The sequence below is a fragment of the Peromyscus californicus genome, unplaced genomic scaffold, assembly GCF_007827085.1.
Source record: "Peromyscus californicus insignis strain IS unplaced genomic scaffold, ASM782708v3 Scaffold_7__1_contigs__length_154581171, whole genome shotgun sequence".
Taxonomy (NCBI): domain Eukaryota; kingdom Metazoa; phylum Chordata; class Mammalia; order Rodentia; family Cricetidae; genus Peromyscus; species Peromyscus californicus.
Window position 1 is genome coordinate 85,446,120 of NW_026294595.1, and position 17,535 is coordinate 85,463,654.

The 17,535-nt window shown below is 36.1% G+C and overlaps 1 protein-coding gene across 5 annotated transcripts in view; it reads right to left on the bottom strand.

Annotated features, from left to right (window-relative positions):
* Ano3 (anoctamin 3) overlaps positions 1-17,535 on the bottom strand; it is a 245,044-nt gene that overhangs the window by 8,716 nt on the left and 218,793 nt on the right. For all 5 annotated transcript variants that reach the window (XM_052726591.1, XM_052726589.1, XM_052726590.1 and 2 more), the window contains 6 exons: positions 13,073-13,184; positions 12,227-12,284; positions 7,021-7,118; positions 4,446-4,579; positions 3,364-3,516; positions 2,863-3,010 (listed from right to left, as the gene is read on the bottom strand). In XM_052726591.1, coding sequence (XP_052582551.1) covers positions 2,863-3,010; positions 3,364-3,516; positions 4,446-4,579; positions 7,021-7,118; positions 12,227-12,284; positions 13,073-13,184 — 703 coding nt within the window. The remainder of the gene's footprint in view (positions 1-2,862; positions 3,011-3,363; positions 3,517-4,445; positions 4,580-7,020; positions 7,119-12,226; positions 12,285-13,072; positions 13,185-17,535) is intronic.

Consider the following 17,535-nt stretch of genomic DNA (forward strand, 5'->3'; position numbering starts at 1 on the left):
GCATACTTCTATTAAAAAGTTCGTATATCACACAATGCCATGTACATTGAATATAGATAATAAAAATAATTAAAAGTGTCAGGTGATTTTTTTAACTTTACATATTAAAAGAGTAGATACTAAATTCCAGAGTCTGAAAAACAGTCTGGCCATTATTATTTCTTGTTGGGACTGACTTTTCTGTTGCAACTCCAACAATTACAGAGTGCTTAGTAGCACTCGGTATAACAAAGTGTGACACTTTTTACACAGAAGATTGAAAGTTGCAGATTTTGTAAAATTAATAATTATTAATGTTTCATGAAGGACACTTTGCTTTTCTCATTGGAATTTTCAAGGTGGTTACATGATGGCTGAGAATATTAGTAACCATGGTACTTGGTGCCAATATTCCAAGTTAGGCATAGTCATATGGAACTGTAGCCACCATTGTTGATGCACCCTCAAACTAAATGTAAGAAGTTGAAAGTGGAAAATAAAATCGTAGTGTTACTGTGAACACAGTGTTAATGTGGGCTTATAAGATGGCTTAGGAGGTTAAGGTACTTGTCACCAAGTCTGAGGACCTGAGTTCTATCCCATGTGTTGGAAGGGAAATACCCCAACATGTCTTTTTTTTTTTTGGTTTTTCGAGACAGGGTTTCTCTGTGTAGCTTTGTGCCTTTCCTGGTACTCGCTTTGGAGACCAGGCTGGCCTCGAACTCACAGAGATCCACCTGGCTCTGCCTCCCGAGTGCTGGGATTAAAGGCGTGTGCCACCACCGCCCAGCCCCAACATGTCTTTTAACTTTCACAATACTCCCTCATACACACAATGCATCAATAAATTATAGTAATGTTATAAACAATATAATAATTTTAAAATTCTGTTTAAATCGTAGACCCTAAAGGATGCTTGCAGACCACATGTTGAGAAATACTCTTCTAGGAAAAACAGTTTTTAAAATTTGGATCCAAGGACGTGTTTATTACATTCTTACCCTTGAAATATTAGTCACAACGCAACAATGGCAACTGTATGCCTTGTCCATTCTCTATCTTGTAGCATTAGTCAACTGTTTTCTTGTCGGTATATCCCCTCCACTACTGTGTGTCTCTTCAGGACTTGCTCTGAAAATTTCTAACCTGGACAGATTTTTTTTTCAATTTCATTGCTAAGTATACTTAGAAGATTATAAAGTAATTGAGTGTCCCTCTTGATATATGATGTCCAAATCACAGAAGAACTGCATCGTTTTGCCTGAAAATTGATCTGCAGCTAAAATTGGTCACTGAATTTGGAGATGTCAGGCGCTGTCCACAGGAAAGGCAGGTTCTGAAATGTAAACTCAGCCAGTAGAATTTTCAACCACCACTAGGTGGCAATAGAATTACTAGCTAGTAATTTGTATAAGAAAGACACCAGATAGCAATTCTACATATTTCACACTTGATCTTAGCTAAAAGGTTGAGAAATGATTGACTTATACTTTTCAAATTCTTAGAATCTGCTCCTAGATCATTTTGCATTAGCAAAAAGGCAGTATTTTGGTTTTTCAATATCGATATTGAAACAACCTTATATTTACATTGTGTGTATTCTCAGACACCATTTCATAATCATACAGCCTATGAACACTTACTATTATGAATCAACCATGTCATACAGATTATGTATATCTTAACAAGTGACAAAGTAAGAATTCATATTTAAGGTGTCTAACATTGAATCCCTTTATATCTCTTAAGGACTCTAAGACCCATTTAAAAAATCAATTGTACAATGCTTCTATCACCACTCCTCTTAAAAAGAAGGACGCTTGTGTTCACGGGCTTTCCCAGTGTTCTAGGGAAATACCAGTTAGCCAGTAGTTCCTTAAGGATCAATGCCACCCTAAAGCAAAGCTCCATCTGTTGTGGCCCATGATCTCTATCCTTACCTATTGTTGCTCTCAGTCTTCTGCATTTTCTTACAGATTTTACATCTAAGGTGGATATCCACCTACAAAGCCATTTAAGGTGCCCCAGTTCTCTATAGTCAGTTCTCACATGCATTGTCCCCTAATACCTTATGCAAAGGAAACATGTGAGATAACAAATATTGCCTAAAGTGGTTGTCTATATCCAGTTATTTTGCCTCCCAGGGGACAGCAGGCAAAGTCTAGAGATACCTATTGTTATCAGAATGTATGGATTAAGATAGTTGTCACTGTATCAACTGGTTAGAGACCACACACGTTGCTAAGCATCATACAGTGAGCAAAACAGTCCCCTTCCTGACTTGAAAGAACTGTTTGAATTAAAATGTCAATAACTAAACCAAACCAAACAAAAAGGGTAAGTACTGCAGAGGTTGATAGGCTACCCTACTTTGAAGTGTGCTTTTCAATTTTGAATGAAAAGCACATTCTAACCACAAAAGGGAGACGATTCTGCTTCAGTCAGACCCCTGGCTCTATGTGCTTCCTGAAAATGTCTAGGCACTAAGATGGCAGACTTTGCAGGTTCTGTTTCTCACTTTTTACTGTCTTTGTTCCATTTTTTATGAGCTTCACTTTCCCATCTGCATAGCAACAACTCTGCATTGCCTGGTTTGAAGATGCTGAAGAGCCTATTCAGGCTTTAGAACTGGCTCTTTCGAGAAGAATTAGAATGTTCTTAGCGTTTCGACACATTTTCAAGTAAAAACAGACTCTAAAATAAGTCGCTATAGAAAGCATGTTCTGTTCTCAGTCCCATTTGCTTTTATCTAATAAACACATTATAAATACAATGACCAGAAACATTACTTTTTAATGGGCACAGAACAAAACTTCCCAGTAAGCTCTCCTTTTAATTGCAACTATGAAATAGATTAGAAAAATATGTAAATTTTAAGCTTACTTCTCATTCTGCTTTACATGATTTGCACAAGGGCCATATTTGTATTCGTAAACAAAACGTGGGATGTAGTCAGATGTAATAGCAATTACAAATGCATTGGTGATCACAGCCAGTATGCCAATTCCCTCAAGAATTCCAAGCCAGATACCTGGTTGGAAAAAGAATAAAGATAGTGAGTAAAAGTGAACAAGATGAAAGCATTCTGATTTATTTAATTTTGGCAAGAATATTCTGTTTATTTTGAGCCACATTTCTGTTCACCATTTACTTTTTTTTTAAATAATAAAGGGTTATATTGTATTATTTATTGTGTGTGTGTGCGCTCATGCACTTGGGTCCCTAAAGAGAGCAGAAGAGAGCATCAGATTGCTTTGTAAGCCACCCAATAATGTTCATGATGAAAACTGAACTCTGGACCTTGGGAGCAGTAACCAGTCCACACACTCCAGATACTAAAGATGTCGCATATACTATTTCAAAAAAGGGAAAATTGAGTCTTACCTATGTCAGTTGCTCGGGCTGGCAGAGGCCTCCTCCACTGGGTCACAAATTTATATGCATCCAATCTTATTTCTATGATATTGTTTAACAAAGCCAAAAGAGGGGCCAGAGGAAAAGCAGCAACAAAGATGGTAGTAAAACCAAATTGCAAAACTGTAAGACAGGAACATTAGGGAGTTATGAATTACATAATAAAATCTACTGAGTGCCTCACTGCACCAATTACCAACATTAGATGAATTACCTTTAATGATACCTCTACTCAGTAAACACTCTTATTTTTACAGTTGAAGAAACGTTTGATCCTATGTGATAAGTAAACTTGTTAAAGAGTAGATGGCTAGAAAATGTTAAAAACCTGTACTCCATCTCAGATATGGGTATATTTAATGTCTACTTTCTCTCCCACCCCCATATAATATGAGGAGGATAGGAAAATGGAGAAGGAGAAAAAGGAAGAAAAGGGTGAGGAGGAGGAAAAAGCTATCAAAAAGACAAGCAAAGAGGAACACTTTCCTTAAGGCTCTGGCAGGGACCCCAAAGCTCTCCACTCTACTACCCTATCTTCTCTTTTTATAGATGAGGATACTGAAGGTCAGAAAATAAGTCAACAACTTGACTGGGAAGCCATATTTTCTTAATATAAATTAAGGACATTCCTTCAGAAACTCAGACTAGGTTTAAGAGTGTGGAGAGGATGGATATGGGAGGAATTTGGGGAGGAGGGGTAAATATGACACAAATATAATGTATCAAAATATTAAAGAATTAATAAACATGTTATTCAAAAATAACCATGACTTTCTTTGAGGAGGATACCATTTTTCTTTATAAAGAGTTGATCCAGCTTTGTTATTTTTCATCAAAATATTTGCTCAGTAGCCTGGTGTGGTGATGCATGCCTATAATTCTCACACTTCTGACTTTGTTAGGATAAAGTTCACTTGTATTTCAGAATGATCAGTGTGAAAAAAGAGTATTGTCATTTTGCTGTTTTCCTCTTAAACCGAAGCTCATGTTAACTAGAAAAAGCAGTATCAACACAGCCAAATGGTCCTGCAGAAAAAAAAGCCTCTCCTTACCCATTTCTAAGTACTCGTCCATCAGTCCATGAATGTTCATGGGCTGAAGATTCCAGTCATTTTCCCATTGTGGTATGGAAGCGTCCTGTATTCCTCGCTTGATTTTATGTCGTGACCACCAGTTTTGGATTAGCCTGTATCAGAGAGCAGACCAAGGCTATGTAACCTGTTACTGAACCATCTGTGGAAATGCATATTTTACTAAGAAACAACAAATTTCAACTAATCTTTTGTTGTATCAAGTATTCTTGGAAATGAAGACAGTCAGTGGTTTTAACTTTTCAGTAAGTGAAAATAAAGTAAGTCTGAACTTTAAAAAGTTTAAAATCTTTAAATTATAAAGTTAAAAAAAAGGTTTAGTGAAAGTTACTAGATTCTATCATCCTAGAACTCTCTAAGGTCCTCCAAACATCTAGATATTTATTAGGAATTCAATGCCATTAAACTGAACCATTCCTTGGTACTGACTAGGCTAAATTCATTTCTCCTACCTCCACCTATAAAATGTTGTCTTTAGCTCTGTGCCCTTCATTGCTCATACTCCATCAGTGTGTGGGCTGTACATGTGGATGTGAATAAAATTATGTTCTGCATGAAACAGAAGGCCTACATAAACTTTCAAGAGTCCTAGGCTCTGGTCTCCATCCTGTCTTGCATTGCATGTTGAATATTTGTTCAATTAACTTTTTTAAGTTTATAAACATGAAAAGTTTGAACACTAATGCCAACATTCTGCTACTATCATTAACGGAAGTTGTCAGGCAATGAATATGCTTACATGAGTCATTGTCTGGGGTCTGGAAAATAAGTGAAAATATTCTATCTCTGGCCTGGGAATGGTCATGATACTATGATTTCTAGAGATAGCCTGGTATGCACTGTGAGCAGCTTTTGTATGATGAATTACCTAAGACTTTGAAAGATACTCTAGGATGACATATTTTTTCACAGTTCAGTAAATAACACTTAAGGCTCAATTTTAAGTAACTGGAAATTCAGAATCTGTTTGAAGAGGGAGTGCTCCGGTCAACATCCCATGGAGGTCGTCCTTGGAATCTCACAAAGATGTGAAAAGGGAGGCAGGTTAGAATTGACACAGCTCTGCTTATTTAAATTTTATCTGTATTGTTTTTGCTTAAGGTTTTAATTGAATGGAAAATTGTGGTTTAAAATTTGAAAACCACTGCTTTGGTGATCCATTCAGTCCTGCTAAGTATTCACCTACAAGGCCTTCCCTAAATGTTTGAAAAACAAACATGGAATGAGTATCTCTTGCTATTTTCCCTCAGTATTTGACATGCACGATCCAGGCTTACCATCTGATTAAGGGCATGGTTAAAATGAGTATCGGACATGAACAATGCACACAGCAGACCACATGTGATGGTGGTGCGAAGAACCATTCTCTGTTCTACAAGGGCCACAATTCCACCCTGCTGGAACTTATGAAGTGCTCACAGCAGATCCAATCCTATGCCCCACACTTGATGCCTAATTTCCTCAGTTGTGCTTATACACTTCCCATCCCATACATTTTAAAGTGATAAGCAAAGGAGAGCAAGGGACATAGCAAGTGCACGAGGAACTCTAACCCTTTATTCAGGCTTCATGTAGAAGAGATTTCATGGAATCTCTTATATAACCTATACATACATTATATACAAATATATTATATATACATTTGTATATAATATACACTCTTCCAAAGTGTTTTCTTATCTAAAATTTAAATTCTGTTGGGTCATTTCATTTAGTCTTTGCAAGTCTCTTGTTTCAGAAGTGAAAGAAAAATCTCAGAGACATGACATAAACTCTGATCAAAATTAGTAAGAAACAGAGAAGGAATTCAAATCAGGAGTAGATAGTTCTGAATTCGTGCTCTAAATCTCCCCATAGTTTACCAATATCCAGTATGCTGCTGTGTTAATGACTTCTCCACCACTAGGTTGATGGCTCAGGAATGTCATTTATAGGAAGACATGAAAAAAGAATGAAAGTAAAATTTGGCGAGTAAACCTGTTTTATATCATTAATCAATGAGCAAATCCATTTATATCATCAATCAGCTAATCAGTTTCTCCCTCGTATTAAATGTCCTCACAGGATAGTATCACATCAATTTGCTTGTAATAATTTTTGTAGAGGTGAGGAAAGCATCATAAAAGGACTAGAAAACTTTGTTCTGTCTGACATCTTTTGCTTGAATGTATCATTTTGGAAGGAAAGGAGGCCCTTTTTATTTAACAGTAATGTCACCATCACCTTATATCTCTTGATAGCTCAAAGACAGCAGAAAATTATTTTTATTTTCAAGACACTTTCTTACTAATGTTTTAAAAATAAGCTAAAAAGCTGTACTAGTGTTCTATATACATTAGTTCCTTTAATCCCATCAGTTGGTCCTGAAGTTGATCTTACCATTTATCTTTTCTTAAAGACATGAAAATTGAGGTTCAGAAAGCCTAAACTTACAAGCATTCACACATTTAGTAAGGAACAGTGACCGATCATCTCACTGCTCACGATCCCCAAATTATAATGATATGTAAGACACATCTAAAGATAGTATGCTTACGGATATCCCAGCTCCATGAAGTTGTTCCATATTTGCTTCAAAAACATGATGACTCCCATCTGCAGGCAGAGGTCTATCAGACAGCCACTAGGATGGCACTAAAATAGAACAGCAAGAGCCATAAGGAATCTGCTCCCACGCCCCGCACCCCAAGGATCCTGCTTCTGCCCCTGCACCCCAAGCTGGTTCAAATATCTCCAACTTTAAATTGCAAAGTAAACTTTATATCTGGGTCACATTTTCTCATGTGAAAAAATGGAAACAGATACAATGACACTTTCAGTAATTATGGTGGAATTTGGGTTAGCTTTTAGTGAGTACTTGCTAGCTCCCCCTGTCAAACATAATCCCAATAGTGAATGCTAACAAATGTTCTACATCCACAAATGAGATATTAGAAAAGTGATTCTGATACAGTTTATGATTTTGTTTCAAGGATTTTTCTATTTCTAAATAATTTTAGATTTTCTGAAAAAAATTCATACATTTTAGTAAGTTCTCATATATTTCTCTCCATTCAACCCAAAGCTAAGAAACTAACAGTGGTGCATTGTAATTTAATAAACTGCAGTCATCACTGGCATTTCTCCCCTCTCCTCCAGGACTGTTTAACAAGGCAATTAGCATACTGCATTGCATGTCTTTCACGTCTCCCTGTTTTCTTCTCTTCTGGACAGCATTTTTGTAACCTCAAGAAGTTTTGAAGATCACTGGTCCATGCAGGTCTCCTTGCCTGGGGTTTTTATGTCGATTTTCTTCTCTGTGCTAAGTTTTGCTGTTGTTTAGATTTTCAATAAGTTGGAAACACACACACACACACACACACACACACACACACACACACACACACACACAATGCGACTTAAGTGAATACTGCAACCAAAGTGTGCTGCTTGAAACTGCACTATAAAAGCAATTCAGGTGTGGGTCTGGAACTTTAGAAATGGGATCATGTCCTGCTCATAAGGATGAGTGTTTCTGTGGCTTTGATCATAGTTTCTATTTTTGTCAAATTGGTACTAGTGGGACTTCAAAAGGAATGAATAATTAAGACATAAAAGAACTTCCTTTGTCTGTTCCAGCCCAGTAGCTCAACAACCAGTTAGAGAATAGGTTTGCCCATGGCCATGCTCATGGCATAGCAGGGTCCAGATTCCAATCATCCTAGTACACCTCTTCCTTCTAGCATAAGCGTATGTCCCCCTGACTTCTTCCTCACTTTATACCATGAATGTGTTCAGTGGAATGTGGGAAGCTGAATCACTAAGATACAAGACATGATCACAGTTCAACAAGATGGCTCTTCATTTTAGTAGAGAGACTTGGAGGAAAATTGACTTGCTCAGAGTCTGAGGAAAGAATACTCTGGTCTCCTTCCCACAATGCATCATGCTAAGTATAAATTCTATTTACCAAATACGTCAGTTGCCTTGGAGTGTAGCCTTGGCATACATGCAGTATTATAAAGGGACAGGAGAAAGAAAACAATGAGAGATATATGATTGAATCATTCCAATAAGGGCAGGTGAAAGTTAAAAGGCAAGTCAATAATGAATTGGTTAAAATTGAGTCTTGAGGAATTTGTAATTTACAAATTTCTTTATCTTTCTTATAGAGAACAACGAAGAACATAGTGATGGCCTTGAGCTAAAGCCAATCATTAAATACTCTAAACTTCCCTTGTTAAAACGTCTCATACTTAGAATGTATAAATGGTCATGAATGAATGTGCAAAAGACCGAGGCATTTATGAGCAAACCACAGTTCAGTGTTTTCACATATTTTCTCATTCGCGGTGAGAATGTGTGTAGGGAAGGTGAGAGGGAGGTTGAGTGTCTTTGGTCATTATACCTTCTTGGAAGAAGCCAGGGACTGGACAGGACTGTCAGGCTCCACAATCCTTCACTTTACCTACTCTACAATTTTTACTCCAAAGCCAATTCACAGTTATTGGTCTTCTCAGCCAAATGCATTTCCATGGCTATGCTCACATCCCATCCCAATGGTGGCTGGTAAACAGTGTTCAAAGCAAGACTTTGAAGCTATGCTGATTTTATTTGAATCATAGCTTCATCAGTTTTGTGACTTTTGGCAAATTATAAAACTTCTCTACTCTTTTGTTCACTCATTTATAAAATTAGTATAATAATAATATTGTTATGAGAATTTAATGAAATTTTACAGAAAGAGCGCTTATAACAATTATTGAAATATGCCAACATTTAGTAAGTGCTTGCTAATGTCAGCAATTTAGAACAATTTAATAATGAATTTACATGATATTTTTGTGAGATGACATAACTATAGTGAGAGTCACAAATCCAATATAACCACTTCATAAAAGTTCTGATAAATTATATTTTTTATCACTTTATACTGGTTCCTATCAATTGTGCCTGCTATATGAAATGCATAATTTAATTTCACAAATGAGAATACTGTGCTACCTCTTTCTGTTCTTCCTGTTACCAGCTTAAAAACGAAGGAGCTGAGATTCCCAGATAAGATATTCCTCTAGGTGGGAAATTCTAGTACACAGACTACTAGAACCTAAGGACAAAACATTTGTTCATTTGTGATTATATCCTATACTTCGTGATTATTAACACTATCAAATAAGTCAATGAGACTGTCCTTTGAAGACCCTCCATCAGAGGCTTGCCAAAGAGCTTGTGCTCATACGTGCTTCTTATGTGAAGGAATATGGACTCAATACTTATCCTTGATTTTCATGCTCTCTCTATAATTGGAGATTTCTAAGGTGTATCATAAATTACAATGCTAACTTTATGTTTTCCTAGAACATTCAGTCCTCTGGGGGTAAATATAGCCACCACATATCTCATCTATAATGGAAAATGTGGAGGATGATTATGTGACATTTTTCTGATACCAGTACTATAATTATTTTTTCTGGAGTTTTCAAACAGTAATCAGGATTTCCCACAATTTCATCATTAAGAATAAGAATATACATTTGAATATTAATGGCAGTGATAACTCCTAAAAGGGTGTCAATGTGCATCTATGTGGCTATAACCATTCTGTTCCCACCTTCGGCTTCCTAACTAATCCGGTCAACCCCCTTTTGATAGAAGTAAGCCTTAAGTTACTAAGTGGATGACCAGGGTAACTAGGCTTTTGTTGGATGTGGGTATAATTCCTGGCCATAAATAACAACAAAAATAAATTAACAGACATATGGATAAATAGAACAAAATAAAACTGAAAATAAAATTGAGACTTCCAGGCAATCCCAGGCTTATGGAAGGTCTTAGTGTTTTCCCCCACACTCAATGTCTTCCTCTGTAAAAGCCTATGTAGATGTGGGACTCATTATGCACTCAGTGTTTGCCTCCAACTTGTCACCTTCCTTTTTCAGTTTCTCAAGTGTTGGGATTACAGGAATGTACATGGCACTCAGCCTTTGTCTGTCTTTGGCCACAGAATACTACAACTATAGCTACAGAGCCATAACAGTGATAAGTATCAGCAACAATTGTGAAGATCTTCCCATAGTCTAGGGTTGTGCTTATTGTGTTTTGTAAATTAACTACTACCTATAAATAACTTGGCAACATAATTATTACTACTGCCAATTTAGCATGGAGAACCAGACAGTCAATGAATGATGAATTAAGCACAAAGAACAAATTACAAGGGTAAGTAACATTTGAACCCAGCTTTTTATTGTAAAACATGTATTCTTAGGAAGTTTTAGGCTTTATTCATGTACAGAGACAATTTCTGGAACAATCTGGAAAGAACATAAATGAAGCCTCCCTGTGATTTTTAAGGACCATTTTTTTTTTGTAGAGAATAGAACTATGTCTCCCTTCATTTTTCTTTTGCAATCTTTTCTTAACTCCTTCTACATTATGACCTCATATTAAAGACACCATATATCATTGGATTTTTATAATGGAATCATGAAAATCATCATTTTGATTGAGAGAAGGAACAAAATTTTGATCAGGAGAAGAGAGACAAAACACAGACAAAATTACAAACATAGGCTTCAAAAAAATCTAGAGTCTCCTTTTGCTATTAAATATGCAGCTTCTATTTGGTAGAAAATACTTGATTACTCTTTACACAAAAGTAAGTTTTTAATTAGTAAAATATCACATAATAGAAAATAACATTAATAAAAATGAGTTTTGTTTTGTTTTGTTTTGTTTTTCGAGATAGGGTTTCTCTGTGTAGCTTTGTGCCTTTCCTGGAACTCGCTTTGTAGACCAGGCTGGCCTCGAACTCACAGAGATCCGCCTGCCTCTGCCTCCCGAGTGCTGGGACTAAAGGCGTGCGCCACCACCGCCTGGCTCATTAGATAAATATTAAATATTTTTCTAAAATGAGCTATTAAGAAGAAGCTAAAAGAGAAACAATTTGAGAAAATCTGAAACAAATTTGAAATATGAGATTCAACTTGTATTAGTTTATGAATTAATAAGCAGGGAAAGAATATCATGAACGTGAACATGAAGAGCACACACAAAAGGAAATATAATATAACCATAGACAGAAAATAGCATTTCTTGACTCATTTGTCACTGAAGGAACCAAAATCACAGGGAAATATCCTTTCACTAGTTATATCATTTACAGATGCTTGTGTTGGTCAAAATCTGACAAAGAGACTATACACTCTAGGAAGTGCTGACTTTTTGAAGGACTTTTTCTCACTTCAGTGAAGACTCATGAGATGCAGTGAACCTACCCCTTTGTCTTGTTTCTCTGGGTCATATGAATTGTAAATCAATAAAGAAATATGAGCTTCCAGCACACGTGCACACATGTTTATAGATGACTGTTTCATACTTTTTAGACTGAATTTTCATTTCATCAAGGGAAACATATTTACATATTTACATTTGGAAACTCATTCAATAGATGATAATACTTTTCCAAGATGAGTAAACTTATGGGGTTATATTCATGGAGCTTATAATAGAAAACAAACAAGCAAGCAATTATGATTTAAAAAGCAATAAGGGAAGAGGCCAGAATATTGGTGTTTAATTATAAAAGCATCATCCTTTTTAAAATAAATGTAGCTGCTTCCATTTTGAACAGAGAAATCTCTTCTCTTCCAAAATTTGCCTCTAACACTCTTGGAAACCTTCCCTTCTCAGCCCATTACCTCCCACTGTCATTGGCCTGTATCCATACCCATCCACACACCCACTCTCATGGGGTTACTTACTTCCTCCAGTCTCCATCGCTCAAAAAGTTTATTGTATTTTCCTGGGTGGCCTACGAATCTGTAAAAAGTGTGTGAATTCATTAGCAATTAAGTGAAGTTCACCCGCTGATGCATCACACAGAGTGCTTGTGTGGGCAGACATAATTGTTCAGTGGTGCAATTTGTCCCATACAGTTGATATTTGCTATGCTTAAACAACATCAAAGTAACTGACTTTAAAAGGAGAAAGTGATGCATAAACTCAGTACCAATAAGTAGATAAAATGCAGATATATCAATCTGATGACATTTAATACTTGGTTCCATGTAGAATTTTAATATTGTGTGGGCCAAGTTAATGAATATCATCATAATGTACTGAATGGTTTTGTTCAAAATGTTTCTAGCTTCTGAATGTTCCCATGGAACCATGTGGATGGAGGGTTAATCAAATAACAAACTGGGCTCCTTAATTTTATATGTTTGTTCCTCAAATTTTAGAGCAAAGGAGGAAAAATCATTAAAATCCTGGTTTACACACCAAGAAATTATAACTCAGGGATAAAAATAAAATTAATTTCTTCTAAACAAAATAATAGTTAATGATAATTAGATGATGACTTACAGGTGATGTTTTCTCTCTGTCTCTGTCTCTCTTTCACACACACACACACACATGCATGCACCTATGAAATTTAAGAGGTAGTAGCTTTCAGAGGTTACTAAGTAAGAACATATGTAAAATCTATTACACAACATTCTAAGCCAGAGTTTAAGAATTCCCTACTTCTGTTTCCTAATTGGCAATGGAGATGTTTGTGTTTTGTTTTCTCCTTGGCAATGGCAGGATGTGTAAAGTTAACTTACCTTCCCAAAAAAAATGCAATATAGAAGATAGAACTGTTCAGATTGACAAATTGGAAAAGGAACATTTTCAAGGCAAAGCTGTTTTCCCATTCTGATTCTGTTCGAGGATATTCTATAAGAAACACAGATTATTGATTTAAATGAGATGAACAAAAAAAATCAGTGTTATACCTTTAAATGTTTTTCAGTCTTGCAGTGGCAAAGCAAAAGAGAGCATATATAGGCTACAAAATAGAAATAGATGCAAAAAATTTTATACATTATTTGTAAAAACAAAATAATCACAAGCCATTATGAGGAGAGTCAAGTATGGAAAAATCCCTTTGGATCAATAAAAGCTCCATATAGGTCGTATTTGGAATGGCCGAGAAGTCGAGATTGCTAAGATTTATTTGGGGAAATCATTCTGAGAAGTAGGGTGGTTTCAAAATGTGCTATTCTGTTTTCTATATATTCTGACCAAGATGACAGTATTTCTGGCATGAAGGTTTCTCAGGCAAGATCTTTATATCAATCCCCAGGGGTTATTTCTTCTAGTATCTATACATATGACCTGATAGAGTTGCCTCTAATGTTGACTTTGAACTTGAGCAATGTACCTCAATCTTACCAACAATAGACTAGGAAGTTGAGATATAGGAGCATGATAAGAGCTTCTACATGTGTGTGTTTCTCCTTACAAGCTAGATGTTATGTAATAATTGCTATTGTCCTATTACAGACAAACTCAAGACAGACATCCAAGGAAGGACATGGAGAAAGATGAAGGTCATGAAAGAGATCAGCCATCCCCAAAAGCCCACATGAGGTTCAGCAAGTGAGTGAAGAGGCCATTGTAGATATCTTTATACTAGCAGATAACTTCATAAAGCAGAAAAACTGCCTAACAAGTTAACCTGGTTACAGAATCCCAATAAACCAAAGAAATTATTGTCCTGTGTTACTAAGTTCAGAATAACTTGCTATGTATCAATAAGTATAACAAGAAGAGTTTAGTTTAATATGACAATTTTTAATATTAACCTAGGTCCTCTTCTACAAGTAATAACACAATGATTTTATAACATCCTTTCATGGAACAAATTCTGGCTCCTTTTGAATGAGCATTTAACCTGGAAGGGAAATGAGTTCTAAACCTTGACAATATAAATATTGTTTCCTGGGTGATGCATTTATGGCCAAACTATTTCTTAGATTTCTCTCAATGCATCCAGTCACTGATAATAAACTAGCTACTGGTAATAAACTAGCTATTTGACATCACCACCAGTCACAAAGTAGGTCACTTAAAATGTTAATTTCTATATTTTAAAATTTTGTTCAGTGTGTATTGCATGGGTTTCTGAGTTTTAAGATGGTAGTGATATGATTCAGTTTGACTTCTGATGAAGCCTATACTTTCATGCTTTGGCTGACTTTGTTCCGTGGAATCCGGATTTGTGTAATCAAGGTCACTCATTACTATAGGTAATTGGTTATTTTTTAAACAGCTAATAATCATCTTGGCACAATTCTCAGTAACCATAAACCTAAAGTGAAATAAATCTCACTTTGGAATAATGAATATTGTTCTATGAAAGTGTGAACTGAAACTTTGATTAAATAGGTTTTGTTGTTGTTGTTGTTGTTTCTGAAAATAAAATATTTGGAAAAGTCCAAGAAACAAAACCAAAAAACATTCTTTTAGAATCCTGTTCCTTTGGTAAATAGCATCTAATTTCTAATCTGAAGTATATATTAGCTTAGATAAAGAATATAAGAAATAAGTACACATAAACATACAGTCAGATTGTATTACATAAAGAAATATCAGTATTATCCATTATAATAATAATTATTATTAATAATTTTTTTGGTTTTTCAAGACAGGGTTTCACTGTGTAGTTTTGGTGCCTGTCCTGGATCTAGCTCTGTAGACCAGGTTGACTTCGAACTCACAGAGATTTGCCTGCCTCTGCCTCCCCTGTGCTGGGATTAAAAGTGTTCTCCACCACTGCCCGGCTAACCCATCATTATTAATTAAGAACTATGAATCAATAGACACTATGCCATCACTGGAACTTCACATATGAAAAATCAAATACTAAGGTAAAACTTTGACATTACTGCTACTTAGAACAAACAGCTATTCTTTTTCCTATTAATTATAGCCACCACTCCCCCTCTTCCTGTAAGTTCCTATGTTCTGGAGATAGAATATCTTAAAAGAAATCAACATAGGTTTCAGAGACAGAAGAGAGCTTTGAAACAATTTGTAAGAAAGTTTTTGATAATTCAGTACAAGTATTTTATTATCCATCCCTAAAAGAACAACAAAAGAGATGATTCTCATTTAATGTACACTTTGCGGTGTGTTGGGCAGTTGATCCACAATGATGAAATGGGAACTATTACTCAAATTTTTCAAGTACAAAAACTACACTAAAAATAACAATAACAAGAAAAGAGCCAAGTCCAGCACATGCCTTTAATCCCAGCCCCAGGAGGCAGGGCCAGGTGGATATTTACAAATACGAGGCCAAACTGATTTACATAGTGAGTTTCAGGCAGACAGTGCTACATATTGAGACCCTGTCTCAAAAAAAAATAAAACAAACAAACAAAAATACTTTATAGTGTTTCCCTCCTAATTGTAGACATTGGCAAGACAGAATCTTGGAATATAGCTTTTGTTCATGTTGATGGGGGTAGTGGGGGAGAACAAATCTCTTACTATATAATTGTTTAAGAAATGAACCTTGGGCTAGAGAGATTGTTCAGCCATTAAAGGCTATGCTCACAACCAAAGTGTCAAGAAATGAAATTCTCTCCACATTCTTTTCTTTGTTTTTCTTTTTTTTCTGTTTTTACTTTAAGTATTTGCGATATACATATTCAGATGGATCTTTTATGAATGCCCCCAAACAAAGTATTCAAATAGGTATTAATACAGAAGCATGAAAACTAATGAGACTGGGTCAAAGGAGAAGCCAGCAGATGGGAGAAGTCTGTTTCTTAGAAACTGAAAATTAATTGGAATCAAACAACTAACTAGATTAGCAGAGGCCAAAACCAAAGTCTGAGCATGGAGCTAATGAAGAATGGCAACCTCCTCAAATAATGCCGAGACATGTTTATCAGATCATAGAAAGCTAGAAGAATCACAAGTACTATAGCAAAATAGAATCAATAAAGATATGACGTGAAGGAGCCTAGGGGAGATACTGTATACACTTGTGTATTCTGAAAGCCATAGCTGTTTTCCTGAGTCAGCAGTCAACAAGGTGGGACAAACAGGTAAACATGTCTCTGAAGGGAAATTGTCAAATCTGAGACACTATCTAAAATTCTAACAGTTGGGACTTTTCAAGCAAAGAATGGAATTGGAATCTTTTTCATTGTATAGGGCTGGTAACCAGTAGACAATCCACACACCATATATCCTACATACTTTATTTTTGTTTTATTGTGTTGTGTTTACTGCCAAACCAGACACCTTAGTTCAATTCCTGGAACCTGCATTGTGGGAGCAAAAAACTGACTCCAAAAGTAGTCTTCTCTCTCTCTATCTCTGTCTCTGTCTCTCTGTCTCTGTCTCTCTCTCTCTCTCTCTCTCTCTCTCTCTCTCTCTCTCTCTCTCTCTCTCTCTCACCCACACACACACACACACACACAAACACAAAACAAATGTAATCCAAAACTTTAAGTGAATGAGAGTCATTATTTACCCAGCACTTCAGAAAAGTCTTTTACAAGAAAGACAAGAAAGACATCAAAACATACAAATAAAGGGAACAAACAGATAGAAAGGAAATTTAATATTCTCCAATGGAAAGTAGACATTCTAGAGGCTAACCACTACCTTTTTTCTTAAGGGCTTGTGGATCAAAACTCATATGTATCACAGTAATACTAAATGACATTCTTAGAAAATACTATCCTCACCAGGTGATGGTGGCTCATGCCTTTAATTCCTGCACTCAGGAAGCAGAGGCAGGCAGATCTTTAAGTTCCAGGCCAGCTTAGGATCCAGAGCAAGTTCTAGGACAGCCAGGGTCACACAGAGAAACAATGTCTTGACTCCCCCACCCCTTGCCCCCACTAACCCAATAAATAAATGAGGGAAGGAAGGAAGGAAGGAGAGAAGGAAGGAAGAAAGAAAAAAAATTCCTTAGTTTAGGGAATGAATTTGAGGTTTCAAGAAGCAAGGCTATTGGTTGCTACTTTGTAACTAACTGGAATAAGTTGTAGAACACAGATTTTAACACATGTGTTCTAACTCCAGAGCCTATGTTCTGCTTTGTGGAAGGAGAGAATTGAATCAGTTTCTTCAAGTTTTCCACTGACCTCCACACAGAGGCCAAAGCATGTTTGTGACTCACCCCCCTCCACATACACATGGAGGTAGGCAAAGAACTGAGAAACCTGGGGAAAAAGTTTCCCAAGTAATGATAAATAAGTTTCCTGTCTTCTTGATAGATAGT